A 21,863-nucleotide genomic window follows, 5' to 3' on the forward strand; every position below is an offset into this window, starting at 1 on the left:
AGGATTCGTCTTTGTCTTGCATCCTCTGCTTGAAGATGTAGCACTCGAAGATTTTGTTGGTGTCCACCTCGTAGTGGTTGTCAAATTTGTCCAAGATAGTTTGGTACTTTGTTTTGTCCTGCCCTTCGGAAAAGTGAAAGGAGTTGAAGATCTCTATCGCATGGTCACCCACAGTGGTGAGTAGAAGAGCTATCTTCCGAGCATCGGTCGCGCCATTGAGGTCGGATGCTTCCACGTATTGTTGAAATTTCTGCTTGAAAGATCGCCAGTTGGCACTAAGATTGCCGGTGGTCCTGAGCTGATGAAGAGCCTGAATCTTGGCCATTGTGCCTATATGCAGTAGCTGGTTGTCACAGATCTTGCTGAGTTGAATTAAATAGATTGAACAGTCACTCCTGGTATCATGTTGTGTTATGCTGCTTCGGATAACACAGGCTGCTACTTGATGCAGTCTTAACTAAAGGATGCTCCAGACTCTGAAATGAGTTCAACGTGTTTATTGAACTATTAACACAGTTCTCAAATGAGTTTGACTCTCTGCTAATCTAACTGTAGTAACTCAGTCTAACTGTATCAGCTTGCTCTAAGTCATGTGCTGGGATGTGATGCTGCTGATCAACCCTGTCTAACGCTCTAGATGTCTGTCAGTGGAAAGAGGCAGGGTGTGAGTGCCTCATCCCTTTTATAGTGTTTATGTCATGCCCCCTTGTAGTGATGCCACATCTGAGTGTCCTGACTGCCCATTGGTTGTGTCCTATTCTGAGTGTTCATTGGTTGCATGTTTGCATATCATGACAGAAATAAAAGAAAATACATACTAGGGCAACAGAAGGTACATAATGTAACTACATAAGCACTGGCATCGGATGAAGCATACAGGGGTGTAGTGTTAATGAGGTCAGTCCATAAGAGGCTCATTTAGGAGTCTGGTGACAGTGGGGAAGAAGCTGTTTTTGAGTCTGTTTGTGCGTGTTCTCAGATTTCTGTATCTCCAGCCCGATGGAAGAAATTGGAAGAGTGAGTAAGCCGGGTGGGAGGGATCTTTGATTATGCTGCCCGCTTTCCCCAGGCAGCGGGAGGTGTAGATGGAGTCAATAGATGGGAGGCAGATTTGTGTGATGGACTGGGCTGTGTTCACGACTCTCTGAAGTTTCTTGTGGTCCTGGGCCGAGCAGTTGCCATACCAGGCTGTGATGCAGCCAGATAGGATGCTTTCTATGGTGCATCTGTAAAAGTTGGTAAGAGTCAATGTGGACATGCCGAATTTCCTTAGTTTCCTGAGGAAGTATAGATGCTGTTGTGCTTTCTTGGTGGTCGCGTCGACGTGGGTGGACCAGGACAGATTTTTGGGGATGTGCACCCCTAGGAATTTGAAGCATCGCCACCATGTGGGTGCATCAGTACCCTGCAATGATGCAATATTTTACTTTCAATCAATTTTGAAAAACAAGAGAACACATCACAGAAGCTTTATTGAGGTAATGTTATTATTAATGTTACTTTTAAAAGGGAGGGTTTAGCAGGAGAGGAAAGTGATAGTGATTTGATTGTGTGTGCAAACAGTGACTGTATTATAAATGTATTAAGCTGAGGGAATGGGTGTGAGAGAGTGAGAAAGAAAATAAATTGGGGTGGGGTTGACTGAAGAGGGAAAGAATCCCAAACAACTGCCTCTTCCTTTCAAGCTACTTACAAAAAGAAACGCATTGACTTTTGAAGTCAACTAATTATTCTCACTGGTGTGCTGTTGACAGACAAGGCCAAGGTTCATTACATGCACAATGTGAGACTGATCTAAATATATCCAAAAATATTATAGAGACCGACATGCTGAGGCACACTGAGGGAAAGGCAGACAGGTAGCTTCTTTCCGCATTCTAATTTGATTAATCTTTGAAAGAATTACTTTGAAAATTAATTAAAGGTTCCGAGTTGGGCCGCAGGTTAGAGGGAGGGAGGTGAAGCAGAGGCGAAATTGGCAGAAGAGAATGAAAGGAAAAGCAGAGGGGAGAGGGGACAATGGGAGGGAACAGGAGGGTATCAACAACAGAAAAGCTGTTGATGCGTGCTTAACAAGATTAGCTACTAAGAACTAGGCTAGAGATTACAATATACGGTGATGTGTGCAGTGAAAGAACCAGCCAGTGAGAAAAGGAAACTCTGAAAGCAATATAGGAATGGATTTTCATTCAGGTTGGGAACCAGAATTAGGGGTTAGTTCTGCATCCTGACCCCGTTTGTTGTGCTTTAGACAGGTTCACCCAATTTTCAATGCTTCAGGCAATAGCTTGCCATCCAATCATAGATGGCCGTTAAGACCCTGACCCTGGAAGACCAACGGGTCTTCCACAGTGATAAAGGTGGGAGCTGCCAATCTAAAGATGAAGACATCGAAGGCGAGACTGTGTAAGTTTGTATTTACTTTTTAAAATGCCAGCGGGCTGGTCAGGAACCTGGTGGGGCAAACACCAACTGGACGATAGCCAACAACTGCAGCTCTGGTCCTGCAGTTGTTAAGGGGTCTGGGGTAGGGGGAATAGGAGTTGGGGAAGTGGAGAGGGCAGTTGGAAATTAAAATAGAGGGGTGCAAAGGAAAGTGGAGTGAAAAGGGAGGGGGGAGTGGGATCGAAGGGTAGGGCGACAGAGGTGAGGGTTTAAGGTGATAGAGGAAAGCAGAAGTATAAATAGTAAGAGTGAGGAGAGGTGAAAGGGGGAGTGCTTGTTTGTTTGGGGGATGGGGAAAAGAAGGGAGCTACAGAAGGCTACATTTTTCCAAGCCCACATCCAGTGTGAAGTCTCCGGTTGTTAGTAGCTCAATTCGAGCCACACCCTTTCCCACAGGAAAAGGAGAGGCAAAAACACAGAATAGAATTATAGGGCGGAATTTAATGCAGCCCAGAGTTTGGAGGCTGGGGATATTCAATCGGGTGGAAGTGCGGAGAGGGAGCTGTGCTGCCTTCCTACTTCAGCCTGCATTAGGTCCGGTCAAGAAGCCTTGTGGGCCTTCTGACTTGGATGGTAATTGAGACTCTTAAATTGGCAATTAATGCCACTTAAGGCAGTGGTTCCCAACCTTTTATCTATCACGGTACAACATTATAACTGTAAAAAATCTCGAGGCGCACATCTGGGGCGTCATTCTCCGACCCCCCAGAGGGTCGGAGAATGGCCATTGGCTGCCGTGAATCCCGCCCCCGCCGGTTGCCGAAGTCTCCGAAGGGAGAAAAGTCGGCGGGGCGTTAATGGCGCCGCTGCCGCGGAGAATGTCACGGGTCTGCGCAAGGCAGCCGATTTTCGGCCTGCCGATATTCTCCCTTCCGGATGGGCCGAAGTCCCGTCGACGTGATGACCGTTCACGTCGACGTGAATCAAACCTCCTTTTCATCGGCGTGACCCGGTGCTCCAGGGTCACGCCGACCAGCGTGGAGGTGAGTGACGGCCTGGGGGGTTGGCTCTGGGCAGGCAATGGCGTGGCCGCAGTCTGATTGCGTGAGGAGTGGTGTGTCTCGGGTTGTGTGTGTGTGTGCGGCGGGGGGGGGGGGGGGGGTGGTTAGAGTAGGTTGGGCTCCGGGGGAGTGCCGGGAGGGGGTCCGTGCCGGGGTGGAGGTTGGGGGGGGGTCCGTGCCGGGGTGGAGGTTGGGGGTTGGGGGGGGGGGGTCCGTGCTGGGGTGGAGGTTGGGGGGGGGTCCGTGCTGGGGTGGAGGTTGGGGGGGGTCCGTGCCGTGCCGGGGTGGAGGTTGGGGGGGGGGGGGGGTCCGTGCCGTGCCGGGGTGGAGGTTGGGGGGGAGGTCCGTGCTGGGGCGGAGGTTGGGGGCGGTCCGTGCCGGGGTGGAGGTTGGGGGGGGTCCGTGCTGGGGAGGAGGTTGGGGGGGGGTCCGTGCTGGGGTGGAGGTTGGGGGGGGGCGGGCTGGGGTGGAGGTTGGGGGGGTCCGTGCCGTGCCGGGGTGGAGGTTGGGGGGGGGTCTGTGCTGGGGTGTTGGTTGGGGGGGTCCGTGCCGGGGTGGAGGTTGGGGTGGGGGTCCGTGCTGGGGTGGAGGTTGGGGGCGGTCCGTGCTGGGGTGGAGGTTGGGGGGGGGTCCGTGCCGGGGTGGAGGTTGGGGGGGGGGGTCCGTGCTGGGGTGGAGGTTGGGGGGGGGTCCGTGCCGAGGAGGGGGATGGGAGGGCAAGTGAGTTGGTCCACCTGGCCAGGTGCCAGCCTCCAACAGTTGGACCCATGCGGTCCATGCCACCTGGCTGGGGGGAGGAGGGGATATGGGCAATGATGACATGTCGTCGTTCCCCTCCCCCCCACCAGGCCGTCATGTTTTCAGATCATCCAGCGATGTTGGCCGCCGTGGTGGCAGCTGCTCATGTCTATGTTGCCCTGGATGAGGAGGAAGAGGAGGAGGAGGAGGAGGAGGAGGAGGAGGAGCGTGCCAGAGAGGCGGCGCAGGCTGCCGCAGAGGGGCAGGCGGCAGCCGCCCAGGCTGGAGGGACACCTGACCGACAGGACGAGGAGGGGGAGGAGGACGTCGCGGCCCCACGGCAACGGAGGCACCCGAGGGCGCCCCGTGTGTACCGGCCCCGGCAGTCATACCAGGACCTCACGGATCGGGAATGCAGGAGGAGACTCCGGATGAGCCGGGAAACCGTGGCACACATCTGCCACCTGCTGGCACACCTGTCACCGCGGGGGACACCCTCTCCCCGTGTCCGTCAAGGTTACGGTGGCCCTGAACTTTTATGCAACGGGGTCATTCCAGGCACCGAGTGGGGACCTGTCCGGCATATCGCAGACATCGGTGCACCGGTGCCTCCGGGCAGTGACAGATGCCCTATATGCCATGGCGCACCGCTACATCCGCTTCCCCGTGGACCGGGCCAGCCAAGATGCCCGGGCCGTGGGCTTCTTTGCCGTTGCCGGGTTCCCCATGGTCCAGGGCGCGATCGATGGGATGCACGTCGCCGTGCGGCCACCTGCAGATAACAGGGCCGTGTTCACTAATAGGAAGGGGACCTATTCGATGAACGTACAGGTGGTCTGCGACCACCGCATGATGATCCTGCACGTCTGCGCCCGTCACCCAGGCAGTGTACACGACTCATTCGTGTTGTCGCGGTCATCCATCCCCGGCATGTACGAGGGACGCCATCCCCGGCTGAGGGGCTGGTTGCTGGGCGACAGGGGCTAACCATTGCGATCGTGGCTGATGACGCCTATACGGAGGCCACGCAATGAGGCGGAGAACCGCTACAATGATGCCCATGTAGCGACAAGGGGAGTGATCGAGAGGTGCTTTGGTGTGCTGAAGATGCGTTTCAGGTGCCTGGACCTCTCTGGGGGCGCCCTCCAGTATCGGTCAGATAGGGTCGGCCGCATCATTGTGGTGTGCTGCGTCCTGCACAACATAGCCCAGCAGAGGGGCGATGTGCCGCAGGCAGAGGAGGGCGGAGTGGAGGAGCAGCAGGAAGAGGCCCAGTCCTCCCCAGATGAGGGGGATGGGGGCAATGGTCAGGGCAGACGGGGTAGACACAGGCGGGTGGCTGTCCATCGTTACTGGCTGGCCCAGCGGGCACGGGACAGACTGATAGACGCCCGCTTCACTGACTAGATGGGCGTGGGAATCGGGTAGTATGGCCACAGACCGCACACCATGGCAACAGCCGACCACCCACACCCCCCACCCCCCACCCTCCCAACACCCTCACCCCCCTCCCCAACCCCACCCACCCCACCCGCATGCACACCACCCCCCCCCCCCCCCATTGCCGATCCACCTGCGGCACAACGGGCCGGGCTCACACAGTTGCGGGTGGACCCGTGTCTATCGCAGGCCATGGAGGATGATGACAACCCGCCCTGCGATGAGCTCCTGGCTCTACAGCGTTGGACTATGTCTGACCCATGGCCACAGTACCACCATCCACCCGGACCATCCCTGCATGCGGCTGTGACACTGCAGCGCACGGTCCCGTCCTCTGCCCGGGGGATGTTGATGGCGGCCCAAGGGGAAGGGGGCAGACTCACCTGGGGCTGAGGTAAGACCACCCCTCACACACACACTTGCGCTCAACGTACATGACAGCCCCGCACACTTTGGACAGAGCACAAAGGCAGCTTCGGTAGGTGTAACATTGACTTTAATAACCAAAGGAGTTCATGCACGTGCCCTAGCCCCTAAAACTCATCTGTGCCCTGCACCCGTGCCAACTTACTCAGTGTCTAATTGTTTGGCCTTACGGGCCCTTTGACTACGTCTACGTGGTTCCCCAGACGGTACAGCAGAACTGGAGGTGGACTCCTGTGATTCCTGCCCTCTGACACTGGATCTCTTTGGCGGCCGTTTCCTGGGGCGTCCTGGCCTAGATGGGCCAGGCTGCGGCCTGGGCGACTGGGATGGCGAGCTGCCAGCCTGTCCTGCCCGTTGCCCACCCGATGCACCTGGGACAGAAGGGGGGGGAGTCCGAGGTGTCGCGGTGTACCGGGACCTCCCCTACAGAGGGAGCCGGGACGGACCACACCACCTCCTCCTCCCTCGGGGTGCCCGATGGCCCCCAGGCCTCTACATGGGTGGGGGATGCGAACGGACTGGCCATCCGACGCCCCCCCCGACATCTGGCGCTGCCAGTCCTGGAGGCCCGTGCTGGTATCGACAGGGGTCTGCAGGTTTGCAGCCATGGAGCCCAGGGGGTTGGCAAACCCTGTCTGTGACAGTGCGACGCCGGCTCGCACATGGCCACTGGTGCCGATGCCCTCAGCGATGGCCTGCAGAGACTGGGCCATGGCCTGCTGAGACTGGGCCATGGCCTGCAGAGACTGGGCTATGGCGTTGAGCGCCTCTGCCATCTGGCGCTGGCACTGGCTCATGGCCTCCTGTGAGAGGGCAGCCATTTCCTGGGCCACAGACGCCGCCTGCACGGAAGGCCCCAGGCCTCGCAAACCGTTCCCCATGTCTGACACCGTCGCACCCATTGCCTCCACCGCGGACGCCACCCGTGCGGTGTCAGCCTGGGTGGCACGCATGACCGGCACCACTCCCAGCTCCTGGATGCGGGTGGACTCCTCCACCTGCGACCGCAGCCGCCGCAAGCCACCCGTCACCCTCTTCGCTCGTCTACGGGTCGGTGGTTGCATCGGATCTATGTGTGGGTGTGGTAACTGCAGGAACCCGGGATCCATCTGGGCGGCAGATGTTCGCTTGGGCTGGGCTGCCCTCCGACCGCCCGGTCCCTCTGCTGCTCCTACCTCCACCTGCTGTACCGGGACGGCTGTGTTGTGCGCACCAGTGAGTGTACCAGACGCCTCATCACTAAAGTGCCCAACCGTGGTGAGTGTTTCTGCGATGGTGGAGAGTATTGGTGACAGCAGTGGCGTTGTGTCGTGCTCTTCGTCCCACTCTGAGTCCATGGCACTTTGGGGTGGGGGTTCGTCTCCACCCATCCACTCTGAGTCACTGTCCGGTATTTCGTCTTCCTGGGTAGTGCTGTCCCGGGTAGGGGTGTCCTGGGTAGTGCTGTCCTGGGTAGTGGTGTCCTGGGTAGTGGTGTCCTGGGTAGTGGTGTCCTGGGTAGTGGTGTCCTGGCTCGGATGTGACGAGGGCCTGTGGCTGCCCCCCTCGTCGCTGGGTGGTCGCTCCCGCACGTGACGGGGGTGTCGTCTCCCTGTTGCTCCAGGTCTCTCCGTCTCCCGTGGTGTGCGAGGGTCATCCTGCGGGCGTCGCATGCTGGATGGTCCGGGTCTCTCCGTCTCCTGTGGTCTCCGAGGGGCATCCTGCGGGCATCGCATGCTGGAGGGTGCGGGTCTCTCCGTCTCCTGTGGTCTCCGAGGGGCATCCTGCGGGCGGTCTGCATCTGCGGGGATGGGTGCCTGGACGTTTGGTCCTGCGATACACAATGAAGCATGCATGGTTAGACATCAGGCAGTGATCAGGTGATACGGGGGAGGGGGATATAGGGGAGGGGGGATATGGGGACGGGCTGTCGGTGGCTCACTCGCTAGTACGCCCCCGACCTCTGCATCAGCAACCTCCCGGTCCTCAGGTCCGCCAGCCAGTTCCAGGGCCCTTTCCTCGTGTACGGTCAGTGGCCTCTCATCAGCGGGCCCTCCTCCAGTCCTCACATGCTCCCTATTGTTGTGTGCGCGCTTCTCCTGTTGCGGGGGCGGGGGAGCAGGGGTAAAAGGCAACAGTGTTAGGCAGGTATATGAATGCACGCCATTGGTTGCGCGTGCATTGCAGAGGTTAAGGTTAGGGCTGGATTCACTTGGGGATATGGGGGAGGGGGGATATGGGGGAGGGGGGATATGGGGGAGGGGGGATATGGGGGAGGGGGTATATGGGGGAGGGGGGATATGGGGAGGGGGGATATGGGGGAGGGGGGATATGGGGGATGGGGATATGGGGGAGGGGGGATATGGGGGAGGTTGGATATGGGGGAGGGGGATATGGGGATATGGGGGAGGGGGGGATATGGGGGAGGGGGGATATGGGGAGGCTCACCCTGCCTGCTCTGACGAGGTCGTTCACCTTCTTGTGGCACTGGGTGCCTGTCCGTGGTGTCAGGGCCACAGCGGTGACGGCCTCTGCCACTTCCCTACAGAGACGCCGGCTGTGGCGTGGGGCAACTCTGCGGCCGTGCCCGGGATACAGGGCGTCCCTCCTCTGCTCCACCGCGTCCAGGAGCGCCTCCACATCGCGTGACTCGAACCTCGGGGCTGAGCGACGGCCAGCCATCCAGTCGGGTGTTGCGGTCGGGTGTTGCGGTCGGGTGGGGGGGGAGCAGCGCGGCCTTATGAGCCGTCACGCCGTGCAGCGCGTATGACGCTGCACGGCGTGAACCACTGCGCAAGCGCGGATCCCGTTACGTCGCTGCTAGCCCATTTCGGGCCGGAGACTATCGACCCATTTTTCCGACGTGACGCAAGTCGGATTTGCGCCGTTTTTTGCGCCGATCGGCGGACTTTCCGCCGATAACGGAGAATTTCGCCCCTGATATTCTCCAACCTGAGTTATCCTCGAGCAAAAACCTTTTAAATCTCTGAAACCTCATAAAAGCACATCAAGGCACCATTTAATGCAATGTTCATTAGTCCAAGAAGTGTTCAATGGAGGCATTCTCATCATTTGCGTGTGAAATAAAATATTTTTATTCAAAATATAGACAATTTAACAGTGCTTTTCTTTTAAATTTTATTAAAGTCTGCATTTTCCATATGTGAAGGTTCATAAAGGAAATACTGTGAGCAGCATCTTATCACTGGAAATGAAAGTCACCATAGTCCCGAAAGTAAAAACCAGCGATGGATTATTTAATAATAATATTCTTAATTAGTGTCACAAGTAGGCTTACATTAACACTGCAATGAAGTTACTGTGAAAATCCCCTAGTCGCCACATTCCGGCGTCTATTCGGGTAAATTCAGAATGTCCAATTCACCTAATAGTATGTCTTTCGGGACTTGAGGGAGGAAACCGAAGCACCGGGAGGACGTGCGGATTGTGCACAGACAGTGACCCAAGCCGGGAATCGAACCCAGGTCCCTAGCCCCAATTTATAAAGCCCGGGCACCCAAATTCTTTATTACCCCTTTTACCAAGCTGCCCTACCACCGTCAGTGATTCAGCATGTAAACCCCCAGGACCCGCTGCTCCTGCAGCCTATTTAGAATTGTGCCCTTTGTTTTATACGAAGGGGTGAGAAATCCCACAGGAGGGACAGAGAGAGGGAGAGAGAGAAATAAAGCAAAAAAAGGATTATCCAAAAAAAGACAGAGGCATCACAATGACCATGTTCTCCAACCTACCCTCTACAATGTCAAAGCTGAATGACTTGTGAAACATAATTCTGAACTGTAAGACTGAGGGTAAACAGCTTGGAAGAGCAAATGCGGACAGAAACAAGATTAGCAATGTGTTAGAACACACGGACGAGGTCCTGGATAATTAGAGAATAATTAAATACAAAGTATGAATCTATGGAACAGCTTAAAATTTAACTGATTATTTTCAGATGTCAATCGTTTCAATCATAGTTCAAATGTACTAAACCTATGTCATGGGCGTGTCCCTTTAAAGAATGTTTTTGTCTCATCACATGACTTCAGTGATGTCATTGTGTGGGTGGAGCTGGGCTGTGGCTCTGGGAGTTGGTTTTACTTTCCCTTTGGTTTGGGGCTTGTTTGTGGCTCTGAGGTTTTGCTTTCGTTTTCACATTTGGCTGCTGTACTCAGAAACAGAAGTCTCTTAGCCTGTCTCTCTATCTTCATTTTAAAAGCTGTTTCCAGATTACTTAACAACTTAAAATAAATAATTGCTTTCTGGAAGGAATTCAAACGTGCTGTTTTGGAATGGAAACAAGAGCATCCATATCAGGTCTTGAGTGCCGTGTGCTGGGCCACACCTTTGAAAAGGAGTACTGGTTTATGGGATCTTGTTATTAAATTGGAACAGTTAAAGGGAGGAATTTATTAAGGGTTATACGTAGATTACTGTAGCTGTGTGGGGTATTTATGTCGGTAGTTGATAAAAATTCTTACTGTGTATGTTTATTAAAATGTTAACTAAATTTGTAGAGTAAAACTTGGTTTTGATTAAAAGTGCTTAAGGCCTCTGTTGAATAACACCCGAAAGGCAGGCCCTAGTGCTCCTCGTAACTAAAATCACCAAACAGTTGTAGGTCAGGCGAACTCTTTGATGTACTTTGGAGTTTTCTAAACCCTGCCCCTTAATACCTATCATGGAAATTCCCGAATTGAACTGGCCAGCGTCAGGCAAAGATGTGCAACATATTTCATCCATCATGAAATGAAATGAAATGAAAATCGCTTATTGTCACGAGTAGACTTCAATGAAGTTACTGTGAAAAGCCCCTAGTCGCCACATTCCGGCACCTGTTCGGGGAGGCTGGTACGGGAATTGAACCGTGCTGCTGGCCTGCCTCGATCTATTTTAAAAGCCAGCGATTTAGCCCAGTGTGCTAAACCAGCCCCTAATGTCATACTCCAGTTGATGAGGGTTGTCATCCCAGGGGAATATGGTGGCCTAGTGGTGATGTCACTGGATTAGTATTCTAGAAACCCAGGCTAATCATTGATCATAGAATCCCTACAGTGCATGAGGCCATTTGGTCCATCGAGTATGGATCGATCCTCTGAAAGAGCATCCTACCTAGGCCCACACCCCTGCCCTATCCCTGTAACCTAAGGGGAAATTTAGCACGATCAATCCATCTAACCTGCTCATCTTAGGACTGTGGGGGGAAAACTGCAGCATCCGGAGTGAACCCACTCAGAAATTGGGAGAATGTGCAAACTCTACACAGACAGTCACGCAAGGACGGAATCGAACCCGGGTCCCTGGTCTGTGAGGTATCAGTGCTAACCACTGTGCCGCCATGACATCCAATGCTCTGGGGACGTGGGTTCAAATCCCAGCACGACAGCTGGTAGAATTTAAATTCAATGAATAAATTTGGAATATAAAGCCAATCTCATTAATGATGACCAAGAAACTCTAGATTTAAAAAAAAATAAAAACTCATCACTCATATGAGGTTCACTCACAGCCTTTAGGGAAGGAAATCAGCTGTCTTTACCTAGTCTGACTCCAGACCCACAGCAATATGGTTGATGCTTAACTGCCCTCTGAAATTGCCCAGCAAAGCCATTCCGTTCAAGGGCAATCAGGATAGGCACCAAATGCTGGCCTTGCCAGCAATACCAACTTCCCATGGAAGAATAAAGGAGGACAAAAACAGTAAGACCTCAAATTCATCAGTTCAGCGGGGAAACTGGTGATGGCTGCCATGTACAATTCATCATTATCTACAAACCTTTCATAGCATCATCCCTTGAGGACCGTTCTTCATGTTAATTTGCAACAAGTAACATCACCTGCCACAGTCTAAGGCAAGTTGAGAAAAAATCCATTAATCTGCAGAGCTCTAAGCAAAATTGGTGCTTGATGCTGTCACCTCACCACCGTCTTCTCAAGGTTAATTAGGGATGGGCAATACAAATGCTGGCCGAGCCAGCGATGCTAATGACCCATGAAAGAATAAAATAAATGTGCACAGATACTATATGGTGAATATATATCTCAAGTTTCTGCTGTTCTATAGGGCAGCATGGTGATACAGTGGTTAGCACTGCTGCCTATGACGCTGAGGACTGTGGTCCGATCCTGATCCCGGGTCACTGTCTTGGTGTTTGTACATTCTCCCCGTGTCTGCATGGGTTTCACCCTCACAACCCAAAGATGTGCAGGTAAGGTGGATTGGCCACACTAAATTGCCCCTTAATTTGAAATAATAATTGGGTACTCTAAATTTATTTCAAACAAATATAGGGCTGGATTCTCCAAACCCCGACGCCAAAATCGCGGACGGCACGGGGGCAGAGAATCCATTTTCCTGCAAGGAATCGTGACCGCCGGCGGTTACCCGATTCTGCGGGCCCCGAAAAGAGGCGTAGTCGGGGAATACACCGCGCCGCCTGGGGCCATTGCCAGAGGCCCGCTCCACCTCCGACCGGATGAAGTCCCAACAGCGTGGATCTAATATGGTCCAGCCGGTCGGGATACTCACGTGGCGGCTGCGGACTCAGTCCACGGGCGCCCTGGTCAGGGGCGGGCCGATCGGAGGCCGGGGAGTCTTATAGGCGGCCGGGAATGTTTGTGCGGGGGCTGAGGGCCAGGCGCGCGGCGGATCGGGGGGGTTCTTTTTTGGGTCCAGCTCCGCGGTCCGAGTCCGCCATGGAGCACGGCGTGACCGCTGGAGGCCGCCGCCTTGCGCATTCGCGTCCTCCGACCCGGAAGTGCGGGGGCCCACATCTGCAGCAAAAGCTGTTAGATCAACGCAGGGTCGCTGCTAGCCCCCTGCAGGGCTAGGAACCCGTGTCCCTTTAATCACAGCTTTTCTGGCATCAAACTCCACAGTTTTGACGCCAGCGTGGGGACATAGTCCCAATAATGGAAAATCCAGCCCATACTGTTCTACAAAGCAGTATTGGTACTGTATAGATCAGTACAGTTCTACAAATAAAAGTGGCATTGTAGGCAGTATCAGTATGCTGCTGTTAAGTGGCATAGCCTATAAACAGTATTAGTGTAGTGTATAGAATCAGTTTAGTCCTGCAAATGATACATAAGAAGTATGACGTGGTACTGACTGTAACGAGTTGTTACTTAATAGATGCTGAGCTATAAGGAATATTGGTTGAAGAGTTTGTGATGAGGGATCATCAATTTTAAATGTCATTAATAAGTAAAGGGAGAAGCTAGGAGAAATCACTGTACCCTGTGCAATCTTGAAGCGTGGAATGATTCGCCACAGGAACAGTTGAGGCAGAGACCATGCTTTTTTAAAGGCAAATTGGATAATTATTTAATGCAGATGGGATACAAGGATATGGGGAGCGGACAGGGTACTTTGCCTAGTTTTGGATTGCTCTAGGAAAAAATCAGCATGGATGCAATGCGCTGAATGATCTTCTTGTGCTGTCAACGTCTAGCTATTGTACTGCCCTGTAAAGAATATTGGCACAATATTATCAGTTAGCAGTACTGTAGGGAATATCAGAACCATCTTCTGAGGAACACAACTATGATACTCTACTGTATGTGCATTGACAATATTAGTATTGTGTCATGTGAGAGTACCTTTAAGAAATGGGTGTTTATAAATGGGTGTGTTTATAAGTATCTGTAGTGAGAGTACCTTTAAGAAATGGGTTTATTACTGCAGTGATGTCAGAGAATGGGTGGAGTTGGGCTGTCTGTCAGCTTTTTACTTTTGTTTTAGGCTGTTTGCTGCAGGGTGTGTTTTAGTTTTCTTTTTCAGAGCTGGATAGCTGCAATCACAGCCCAGAAGGTGTATTAGAGTCTCTCTCTGCACTCTAAAGACTGTAATTCGATTCTGGTGATGTAAAACTAATAACAGTAGTGACTTTAACCTGCTATGCTTCTGGTAAAAGGTGTTTTAAGTCTTATGGATGTTAAAAGGAAAGCTTAAAGGATTACGTAGTGTTGTATTCTTTGGGGGTTGTATTTGAATTAATGGTTGCTAAGATGCTCACTGTATGTTTTAAAAAGGTTGACTTGAGTTCATAGAATAAACATTGTTTTGCTTTAAAAAATACTTTGCCATTTCTGCTCTACCACACCTATGGAGTGGGCCGTGTGCTCCCCATACTGCAATCTAGTAAAAGTTGTGGGTCAGGTGAACTCCATGATATACTTTGCGGTTCTCTAAACCCTTGCACATAACAATTGTAACAATATTAGTACTGTAAGGAGTATTTGTATGCTGTGCCATGGAGTATTGGTATTTGTCTATATGGGCTATGGATACTGTGTGTAAACATTCTCCCTCTCAAGTACTGCCCTACTGTACATTAATATTTGCAGTTAGAAAGGACAACGTTAAACAAGTTGCTCAATTATTTTGCATCAGCTGTTATATCTCGGCTGAAATTCACAATACTGTCACATTCAAATCATTACAATCAATGGACAGGGGAAACCGAAGGGCTGAGGGCAGAACTTTCACTCCTCCATCAGGTATGCAGAGTTGGGAAATTCCCAACTCCACAAACTCAACTTGATGTAATTGCCCTGTGTGGTTGGGTTTTTGTTCCGGGGCTGGGTGGGGAGTCGGGCCTCCCACCCCAATGTGGAGGCAACACAGGGGTTGTGGCAGCCTGTTTAAAATGCTCACTTTGATGGTCTATGATTTTATCCCTGTTGTAATAAAAACAATACAAAAGGCAGCCTTGCAGCTCACACTCCTCACAGTCCACCCCCCACACACTCCACATATCCCATCCATGCCGACTCATGACACCTCATGCCCACCCACTCACCCCGACAGCCCCCCCCATACTCTCCATGTCTATTAACCTTCCATGGCTCCTTAAACCCTCCATGCCAACTTGGTGCTACCTTTTCATGACCCCCACACATTCCCATAACCTTTGATAAGTCCTATGCTAAATTATCCCAATCATGCCCATAGCCTATAATAACCCCATGCCAATTTAGTGCCAACCCATGCCCCCAGCACCTTTTGCTCTTACATCCTCCATGACAAATCACACAGTATCCACCAGGGGCAGACCTCAGGAGCCATGCTAAGATAAAATAAAATGAAGTTCTACGTATCTACTACAACTTCACTATATTAAAAATAACTCTTATTGATAAAAGCCCATTCAATTCATTTAAATCCATTCAAATACTCAATCCCTTCTGAAAAAAACAAACGTTTGTAGGATAACCCCACATCAAAGACTTGGAGCTATCAATTAAGGTATTAATTTATAAGTCCCCACTGTGGTAAGAACAGGTTGTGGAAGCTGACAAGGGCACTAATCCTGTAATGAAAACCCTTGGACTGATATTAACAAACAGCAAGTGAAATTACAAGCTTCAATTTCATTCAACTGCAGACTGTTTCCCCCCCAGAAATGAAAGAGTAGGGTTCAAATGACAGCTTACAATTCCACACTTATTACACATATTCATGTCTACTCTTAATAATGCCAAAGGCTCCCTGTTCTCTCTCAAAATGGTACGCAAACTCAAGAGTACCCGATCTTTGAATTGTGCAGCTACCTCTGAACCATTGATGGGCAAAAGATGTTCTGTCCCCATTCCTCTTCCCCTCCCCAGCAAAAATGGTGGGCACCGGGGACAGAATTTATGAAATTGGGGCTCTGGTGCCATTTTGGCTGATGTGCAAAGCTCTTCTGAATTGGTGAGAATTCAGGCCAGAGAAGAAAATGTAAATTGGGTGAATTCAATATTAAATTAGGTACAGAAAGAGAAATAAAGAGAGAGAAAGGAATGATGGATTAAGAGAGAGGAAAAGAGGAGAAAAAAAACAGTAAACTTTCATTTTTAATTTTACATTTTTAAAAAGCTTCAACATCAATTAAAACCTAAAGGAATGACAGTGCATACCATCAGTAGTGATTGATTTGCAGTGAGCAACACATACTACCTTTTTTAAAGAGTATTAGTCTGAAAGTGATAAGGTAATTGTCTGCAGGTTCATTTCGCATCTACTGCACAAATACAGCAACTTTACACTGTGCAATGATGGGTCATGATCTCAACCCAAAATACTTGGGAGTGTCTCTGGATAGGACTCTATTCTTCTGGGAACATTTGAAGAAAACAGCAGCAAAGGTCAAAACTGGAAACAAACTACTAATCAAACTTGCAGGATCTAGGTGGGATGCTGCTGCCACAACACTCCGGACCTCAGCTCTTACCCAATCAGACTCCTCAGCAGAGCATCATGCACTTGTCTGCAAAAGGTCATCACACACACGCACACATCTTACTGACATTCAATTGAATGTAATAATGGTTCATAACTAGACCCCTCTGCTTATCACCCCCCTTGCTTCCTGCCCTCACAAATGTCACTCCAGCATACATCCGCTGACTGACAAAAACTCACAAGCTGGTTGAAACAGTTTGTGTTCCACCTCTATGATGATGGAGCAACCTTCCTGAGCAACGTCTACCAGCAAACATCCGTTGACAAAGTTATGGGAAACATGGGAAGTTACTAACCAATTCCTTGTGACAAACAGCCCTGTCAAATGGCTTTGGATTACCATGGCGACAAGTGGTCCTCGCAAAACAGGTTCAGGACAGGACAGGCCCATGTGCAACCAACCTTCATTGAGGCCTCAGTACAAACCACTTATGCACTTGTGGAAAAACATAAACAATGCTGCACATTACTGAGGAGTGTCCCCTGAAAGACAAAGCAATGAACTAAGCACCTTAAACTCAGTGAATGAGGTGGTTACCGCACAGCTTCGGGGAATCGCATTCACTAAATAAATAAATGACGAGGCAATTGGCAAGATGACATTTTTGTGAAGCTAATGCTGAAGTGGCACAATGTGAGCATTTTTCGGATTTTCAAATTGAATTGTGCTTCTTTGCCTCACTTGAAGAACATAACGTTTACACAAAATGTAACAGCCATTAGCCACACAGTTATGCTGACAGCAAATTTTGTCTCATTAATTCTTTGGGTATGTAATGTCCTTTGGATAGCTGCCTTATAAATAGTAATCACTGCTTGTGCAGTAATGTAAGAATTTACTATGGATGGCTGATGTGAGAAACACTGGCTTTACCACTTAAAATTGTATACAGCCAGAGCAAATTCCTGATGAAACTTTCCAAACTCATCTGCTGGGTGAAAATCCAACAAACAATCAAATCCATGATCAGCAATTGACAGTTCCATGTGCGCCTTGGAGATCAAACTGGGAAGAATCAGAGGCGATCTCATCGGAACCTATAAAATTCTGATGCTGAGAGATTTTTTTTCCATTGGCCAGGGCATCCAAAACAGGGGGGCACATTTTAAGGATAAGCGGACAGTTATTTAGGCCTATAACGGGTTATGTTATGAATCTTTGGAATTCTTTACCCCAGAAGGTTGTGGATGCTCCATCGTTGAATACATTTAAGTCTGGGATAGACAGATTTGTGGTCTCGGGAATTAAGGGACATGGGAAACTGGTGGGAAAATGGAGTTGAAGCCCAAGATTAGCCATGAATGGTGGAGCAGACTCGATTGGCCTTGTGGTCTACTCTTGCTCCTATTTCTTATGTCCTAATCAAATCAACCAACAAATGATAGTCAACAATGGGATCCACAGAGATCAGTCTTCACTTTGACTCTCTTCAGCATATATACCAGTGATCTGCCACCCAACATGTCACAGCTCTTTACATATGCTGCAACTTGACCCTGGCATTCCAGGTTAAAGAACTTTGGGACATTAAGAAAACACCTTCTGAAGATCTATGTTCCCTGGACGCCTACTTCAGAAAATGGAGACTTCAACCAAACACTTCCAAGACTGTAATCGCAGCCTTCCAACTGAACAACTCAAAGGCCAGGGAAGAACTTCATGTCCAGTTCTGTGGCTGACCAATCACCCGTGGCCCAAGAGCAGAATAGCTTGGCATTAGACTTGACGAGCAGCACCTCTAGAATACCTGAACTAAGGTTAAGACACAAATGAATCTCAGAGATGGGACAGCAGAGCCAACACATTTTGTGCATCTTCACTCACCCTGATCGGGAGGTTTCCTGTGCTAGTACATATTGAACCTCCTAACGTCTGCAAGAAAATATCCTCCTCAAAGAGCACCGCCAGCTGACAGCTCACAAAGCACTCGTCTGAGATTCCATAGTCCCTTCTGAAACACACTGCACACCCTAAAAACTGTCAACAGTCCCACCTCTTATTGGAGCGTCATCTGGTTGACTGCAAACATCATCAACCACAACCGGGGAACTGACCCAAGTGGTGAAGACTCAGGTTCCAACCTTCCAATGAAAGTCTGGACAACCCTCGATTTCTTGAGGATAGACAAGGGAAGATGTGACCACTTGCTCCACAAGCGAAACATGAGGTACAGCTCAAATTGTGACTGTGGCCATCCAAGTTAGACCACCCCTCCATATTCTGAACTTCTGTCCTGAGAAATCCATTCCGGAGGACAGCAAAACCATTCACACTGCATCAGCTGAAACTGTTCATTGGATTGTGAACCTGAACTGGAACTATAACTGCTATCCCAGCCATTCGAATAAAAGAAAGATTAGGGGGCAACCTAACTATACCAAGCTGACGTTTTCCATCTTACGTACTAACCAACTACTATAAATTCTAACTCAAACCCAAACTATGTCTAATTATCACACCACCCACTCTCCTTTAACAACATTACCAAGTAATATAAGCTGCAGGATGAATGAGAGACATCAGAGGGAGGAGACAGAAACTTGGGAGCAGAAATGGGTCAGTAGTAGCCCTCTTGCTTCTGAGGCAATAGATTGTGAGTGCAAACCAGAGACTTCGACATAAAAATCTTACTGACTCATCCATGCTAAGCTGAGGGAGTGCTGAGATGCTGACGTGGACTTTCATTGAGTTGGGATGATGCAGGAGCCCTTTAAAAATGGCAGGTGTGAGCCTGATAAGGGTGCAGGTAGCCCAAGTCACGCAGCACTCTCTTGCCTTTTCTAATGTAAGGGTGAGCCTTCTTTATAATTCTGCCCCCCGCAACACCCCAAAAAGCTTTGTGCAATCAGTTCCCTTCCATAATACGTGTTTCACGGCACCTCAAGAGGCATTTTGAGCCATGGAGGTGCCACGGTCCCAAGTGGGAAAGCAAAGAAAGTCACCTGCACTTGGAATTCTTGACAAGATATTGAAATACAAAATAAAATTCTGTTCCTCCAGTTTCAAAAGTTAACTGCTGTACTGTAAGGTGGATGTGTTTTTACTGCACTGATGGATTAGTGCAGTAAAAGGGCTCTGTCCTGCAAGATTAAGTTGACCGCTGCACTGATGGTGTAAGTGCTGAGATGCATGAGAGTACCTTTCCCATTTGGAAAAGTGCTATTATGCTTTCAAAACTGAAGAAGACATTTAAGTGCCAAAATCTGAAGTGATCAAATCTCCCCACCCCTTCAAAATTAAAATGAAAGTATTTAGCTTTCACTTTGAGAAAAAAAACAGCCAGCTACTCTTGGAGTGCATTGATTTGAAAGGCCATCTGATGCAGTTCAGAAAAAAAACTATTTGCTTTTGAAATTTCAATTAGGTTTCATTGCCTGGAATGGTTTGTTTTGATAGCTGGGGGCATTATGAATGTTTGATTGACTTTTTTTAAACTCTAGAACCGCGTACCTCAGCAAAGGGACAGTGATCACATTTTTACTGACAGTTTTAAGAGTTTTTTAAATTATCACTGGTCTTTGATAGAATTAGTGAAATAGATGTTTGTTTTTATGTCAGATTGACCATTTGAACGGATTTAAATTTTTTAAAGGTTTTTATGAATTAGTTTATTTCAGTATGGAGTGCTTTTGAATGACAGCTATATTTCATTGTTCGACGTTTAGCTGTTTTCATCTCCATTTCATTTATTAAAAAATGTTTTTATTGGCATTTTCAATTTTTTATACAGTTACATTTCATGTTCATCATTGTGCAGTACATGTAATACTTTCCTGTCCATTTACATTTTGTCACCATCTGTCTCGGTGCTTTGTCTTCGCTCCTCCCCTATCCCCCCCCCCGCCCCCCACCGTTCGCACGGGGGGGTGCTTCCCCCTTCTCTTCCATTCTCCCCCTTTTTTTCCCTTGTGTTTTCTGCCGTGTCTGTCTTGAGGGTGGGGGGGGGGGAGGAGTCTTCCTTTGTGATGACCTCTTCATTCCCTTAGGCTCCCCCTTTTCTTCCTCCCTCCCCCTCCCCCCTGTGTTGTGTGTTCCTGTTAGTTTCCTTTCTTTCTAATCATTGTTGGCTTCGAACTCGTCTTGGAACAAATTGCTCCCATGCTTTAAGGAAGCTTTCCTCCGACCCTCGGATGGTGTACTTGATCTTCTCCAAGTGGAGAAATTCCGATAGGTCTGCCAGCCAGTCTGCAGCTGTGGGTGGTACTGCAGATCACCAGCCGAGCAGGATTCTCCGGCGTGCGATTAGGGAAGTGAAAGCGAGGGCGACGGCCTTCATCTCCATTTCAGCTCCAATTCATGGCCCCCTGGTCTACCCGTCGCAGATACTGTGTGATTGGCTATAGAGGATACATAGGTGCATGAGGTATTGGAGGGGGGCATAGGATATATGAGAAGTCATGGGGTCATGTGTGGAGGCTGGGATATGAAGAGGGGATGAAGGTTTGAGGGCCAGGCATGAATCATTAAAATTGGGCCAATATCCCAGTAAATCAAGGCAGGCCTGAATCCATTCTATACCCACCTCCCTTGCAAAACATGGCAGGCGGGGGCCTTGTTAAAGAAGACAGGGAGTCAGATGTGCCAGGTAGATAACATTCCCGACTAAGCCTTCCCACCTTCTCCATAAAGTCTTGCCCACTGACTTAAGCATGACCTCTACCTTCTCAGGTGACTAAAAAATCCATGGCACTATTCTAAGAAAAGAATTTTCCCTGGTATCCTGGACAACATTAATCCCTCAGCCAACATCATTAAACCGCCCCCAAAAATTGGTTCTTTACCTTGTTGCTGTCTGTGGGATGTTGCTGAAACAAATTGACTACCATGTTTCCTATATTGCAATAGGTACTGCAACAGGTACTTTATTTCAAAAGTATTTAATTAGCTGTAAAGCCCTTTTCAACCATTCTGAGGTAGTTAAAGACACCATAAAAATGTCAGTTCCTTCTTTTATATGTACACTGGAAACGTGCCAACTATTTGGCATTGAGAAACCACCATGTTTTTTTACCTCATCAAGGATGTGCTCATTGGTGTGGTAACAATCCTCTACAATAAAATTTCCCTAATCTCTGTCCTCTCCTCTGAAAATTAATGATCCTCACTTACTTAAGTAAGCTATTTCCTATTCACCCTATTAAAAACGTTCAGTTTTAATAACCTTTACTAAATTGCCTCAGCCCTTTTCAGTACCTTGGCAATCATCCCAGCATCAGAATTCTCTCCTCAGAACTATCATCCTGGTAAATCTACATGGTGCACTCTTTGGTTTTAATGCCCTTTCTATAACCGCACTCTGTACTCGTCAGTGTAACCAATGTTTTGTCCAAATTTATCATTAATTCTTTAATCCTGTACTCTACTGCCCTCTTTATACAAGTTCAAAATACCGTGAGCCTCTTAAAAATAACTTTATCTACTACACGTACACTACAGGCAATCATATTTTTTAATTCCTAGGTCTCTCCGGTGGTCGACATCCTTCAATGTCTTTCACTGAGTGCATTCGCCTGTATTCTTGCCCACGTTAAACTATCTGTCCATCTATCAGTCCATTCCACTAACCCATCGATTGCTTCCTGAAATACGAACTGTAAATGCT

The 21,863-nt window shown here is 49.4% G+C and overlaps 1 protein-coding gene across 2 annotated transcripts in view; it reads right to left on the reverse strand.

Annotated features, from left to right (window-relative positions):
* Nucleotides 1-557: 557 nt before the first annotated feature.
* LOC140429711 (uncharacterized) overlaps nucleotides 558-21,863 on the reverse strand; it is a 97,370-nt gene continuing 76,064 nt past the window's right edge. The window contains exon 3 of one of the 2 annotated variants that reach the window (XM_072517039.1): nucleotides 558-1,405. In XM_072517039.1, coding sequence (XP_072373140.1) covers nucleotides 899-1,405 — 507 coding nt within the window. In that variant the 3' untranslated portion in view covers nucleotides 558-898. The remainder of the gene's footprint in view (nucleotides 1,406-21,863) is intronic. The other variant, XM_072517038.1, reaches the window with a different exon arrangement.

The sequence above is a fragment of the Scyliorhinus torazame genome, chromosome 9, assembly GCF_047496885.1.
Source record: "Scyliorhinus torazame isolate Kashiwa2021f chromosome 9, sScyTor2.1, whole genome shotgun sequence".
NCBI lineage: Eukaryota > Metazoa > Chordata > Chondrichthyes > Carcharhiniformes > Scyliorhinidae > Scyliorhinus > Scyliorhinus torazame.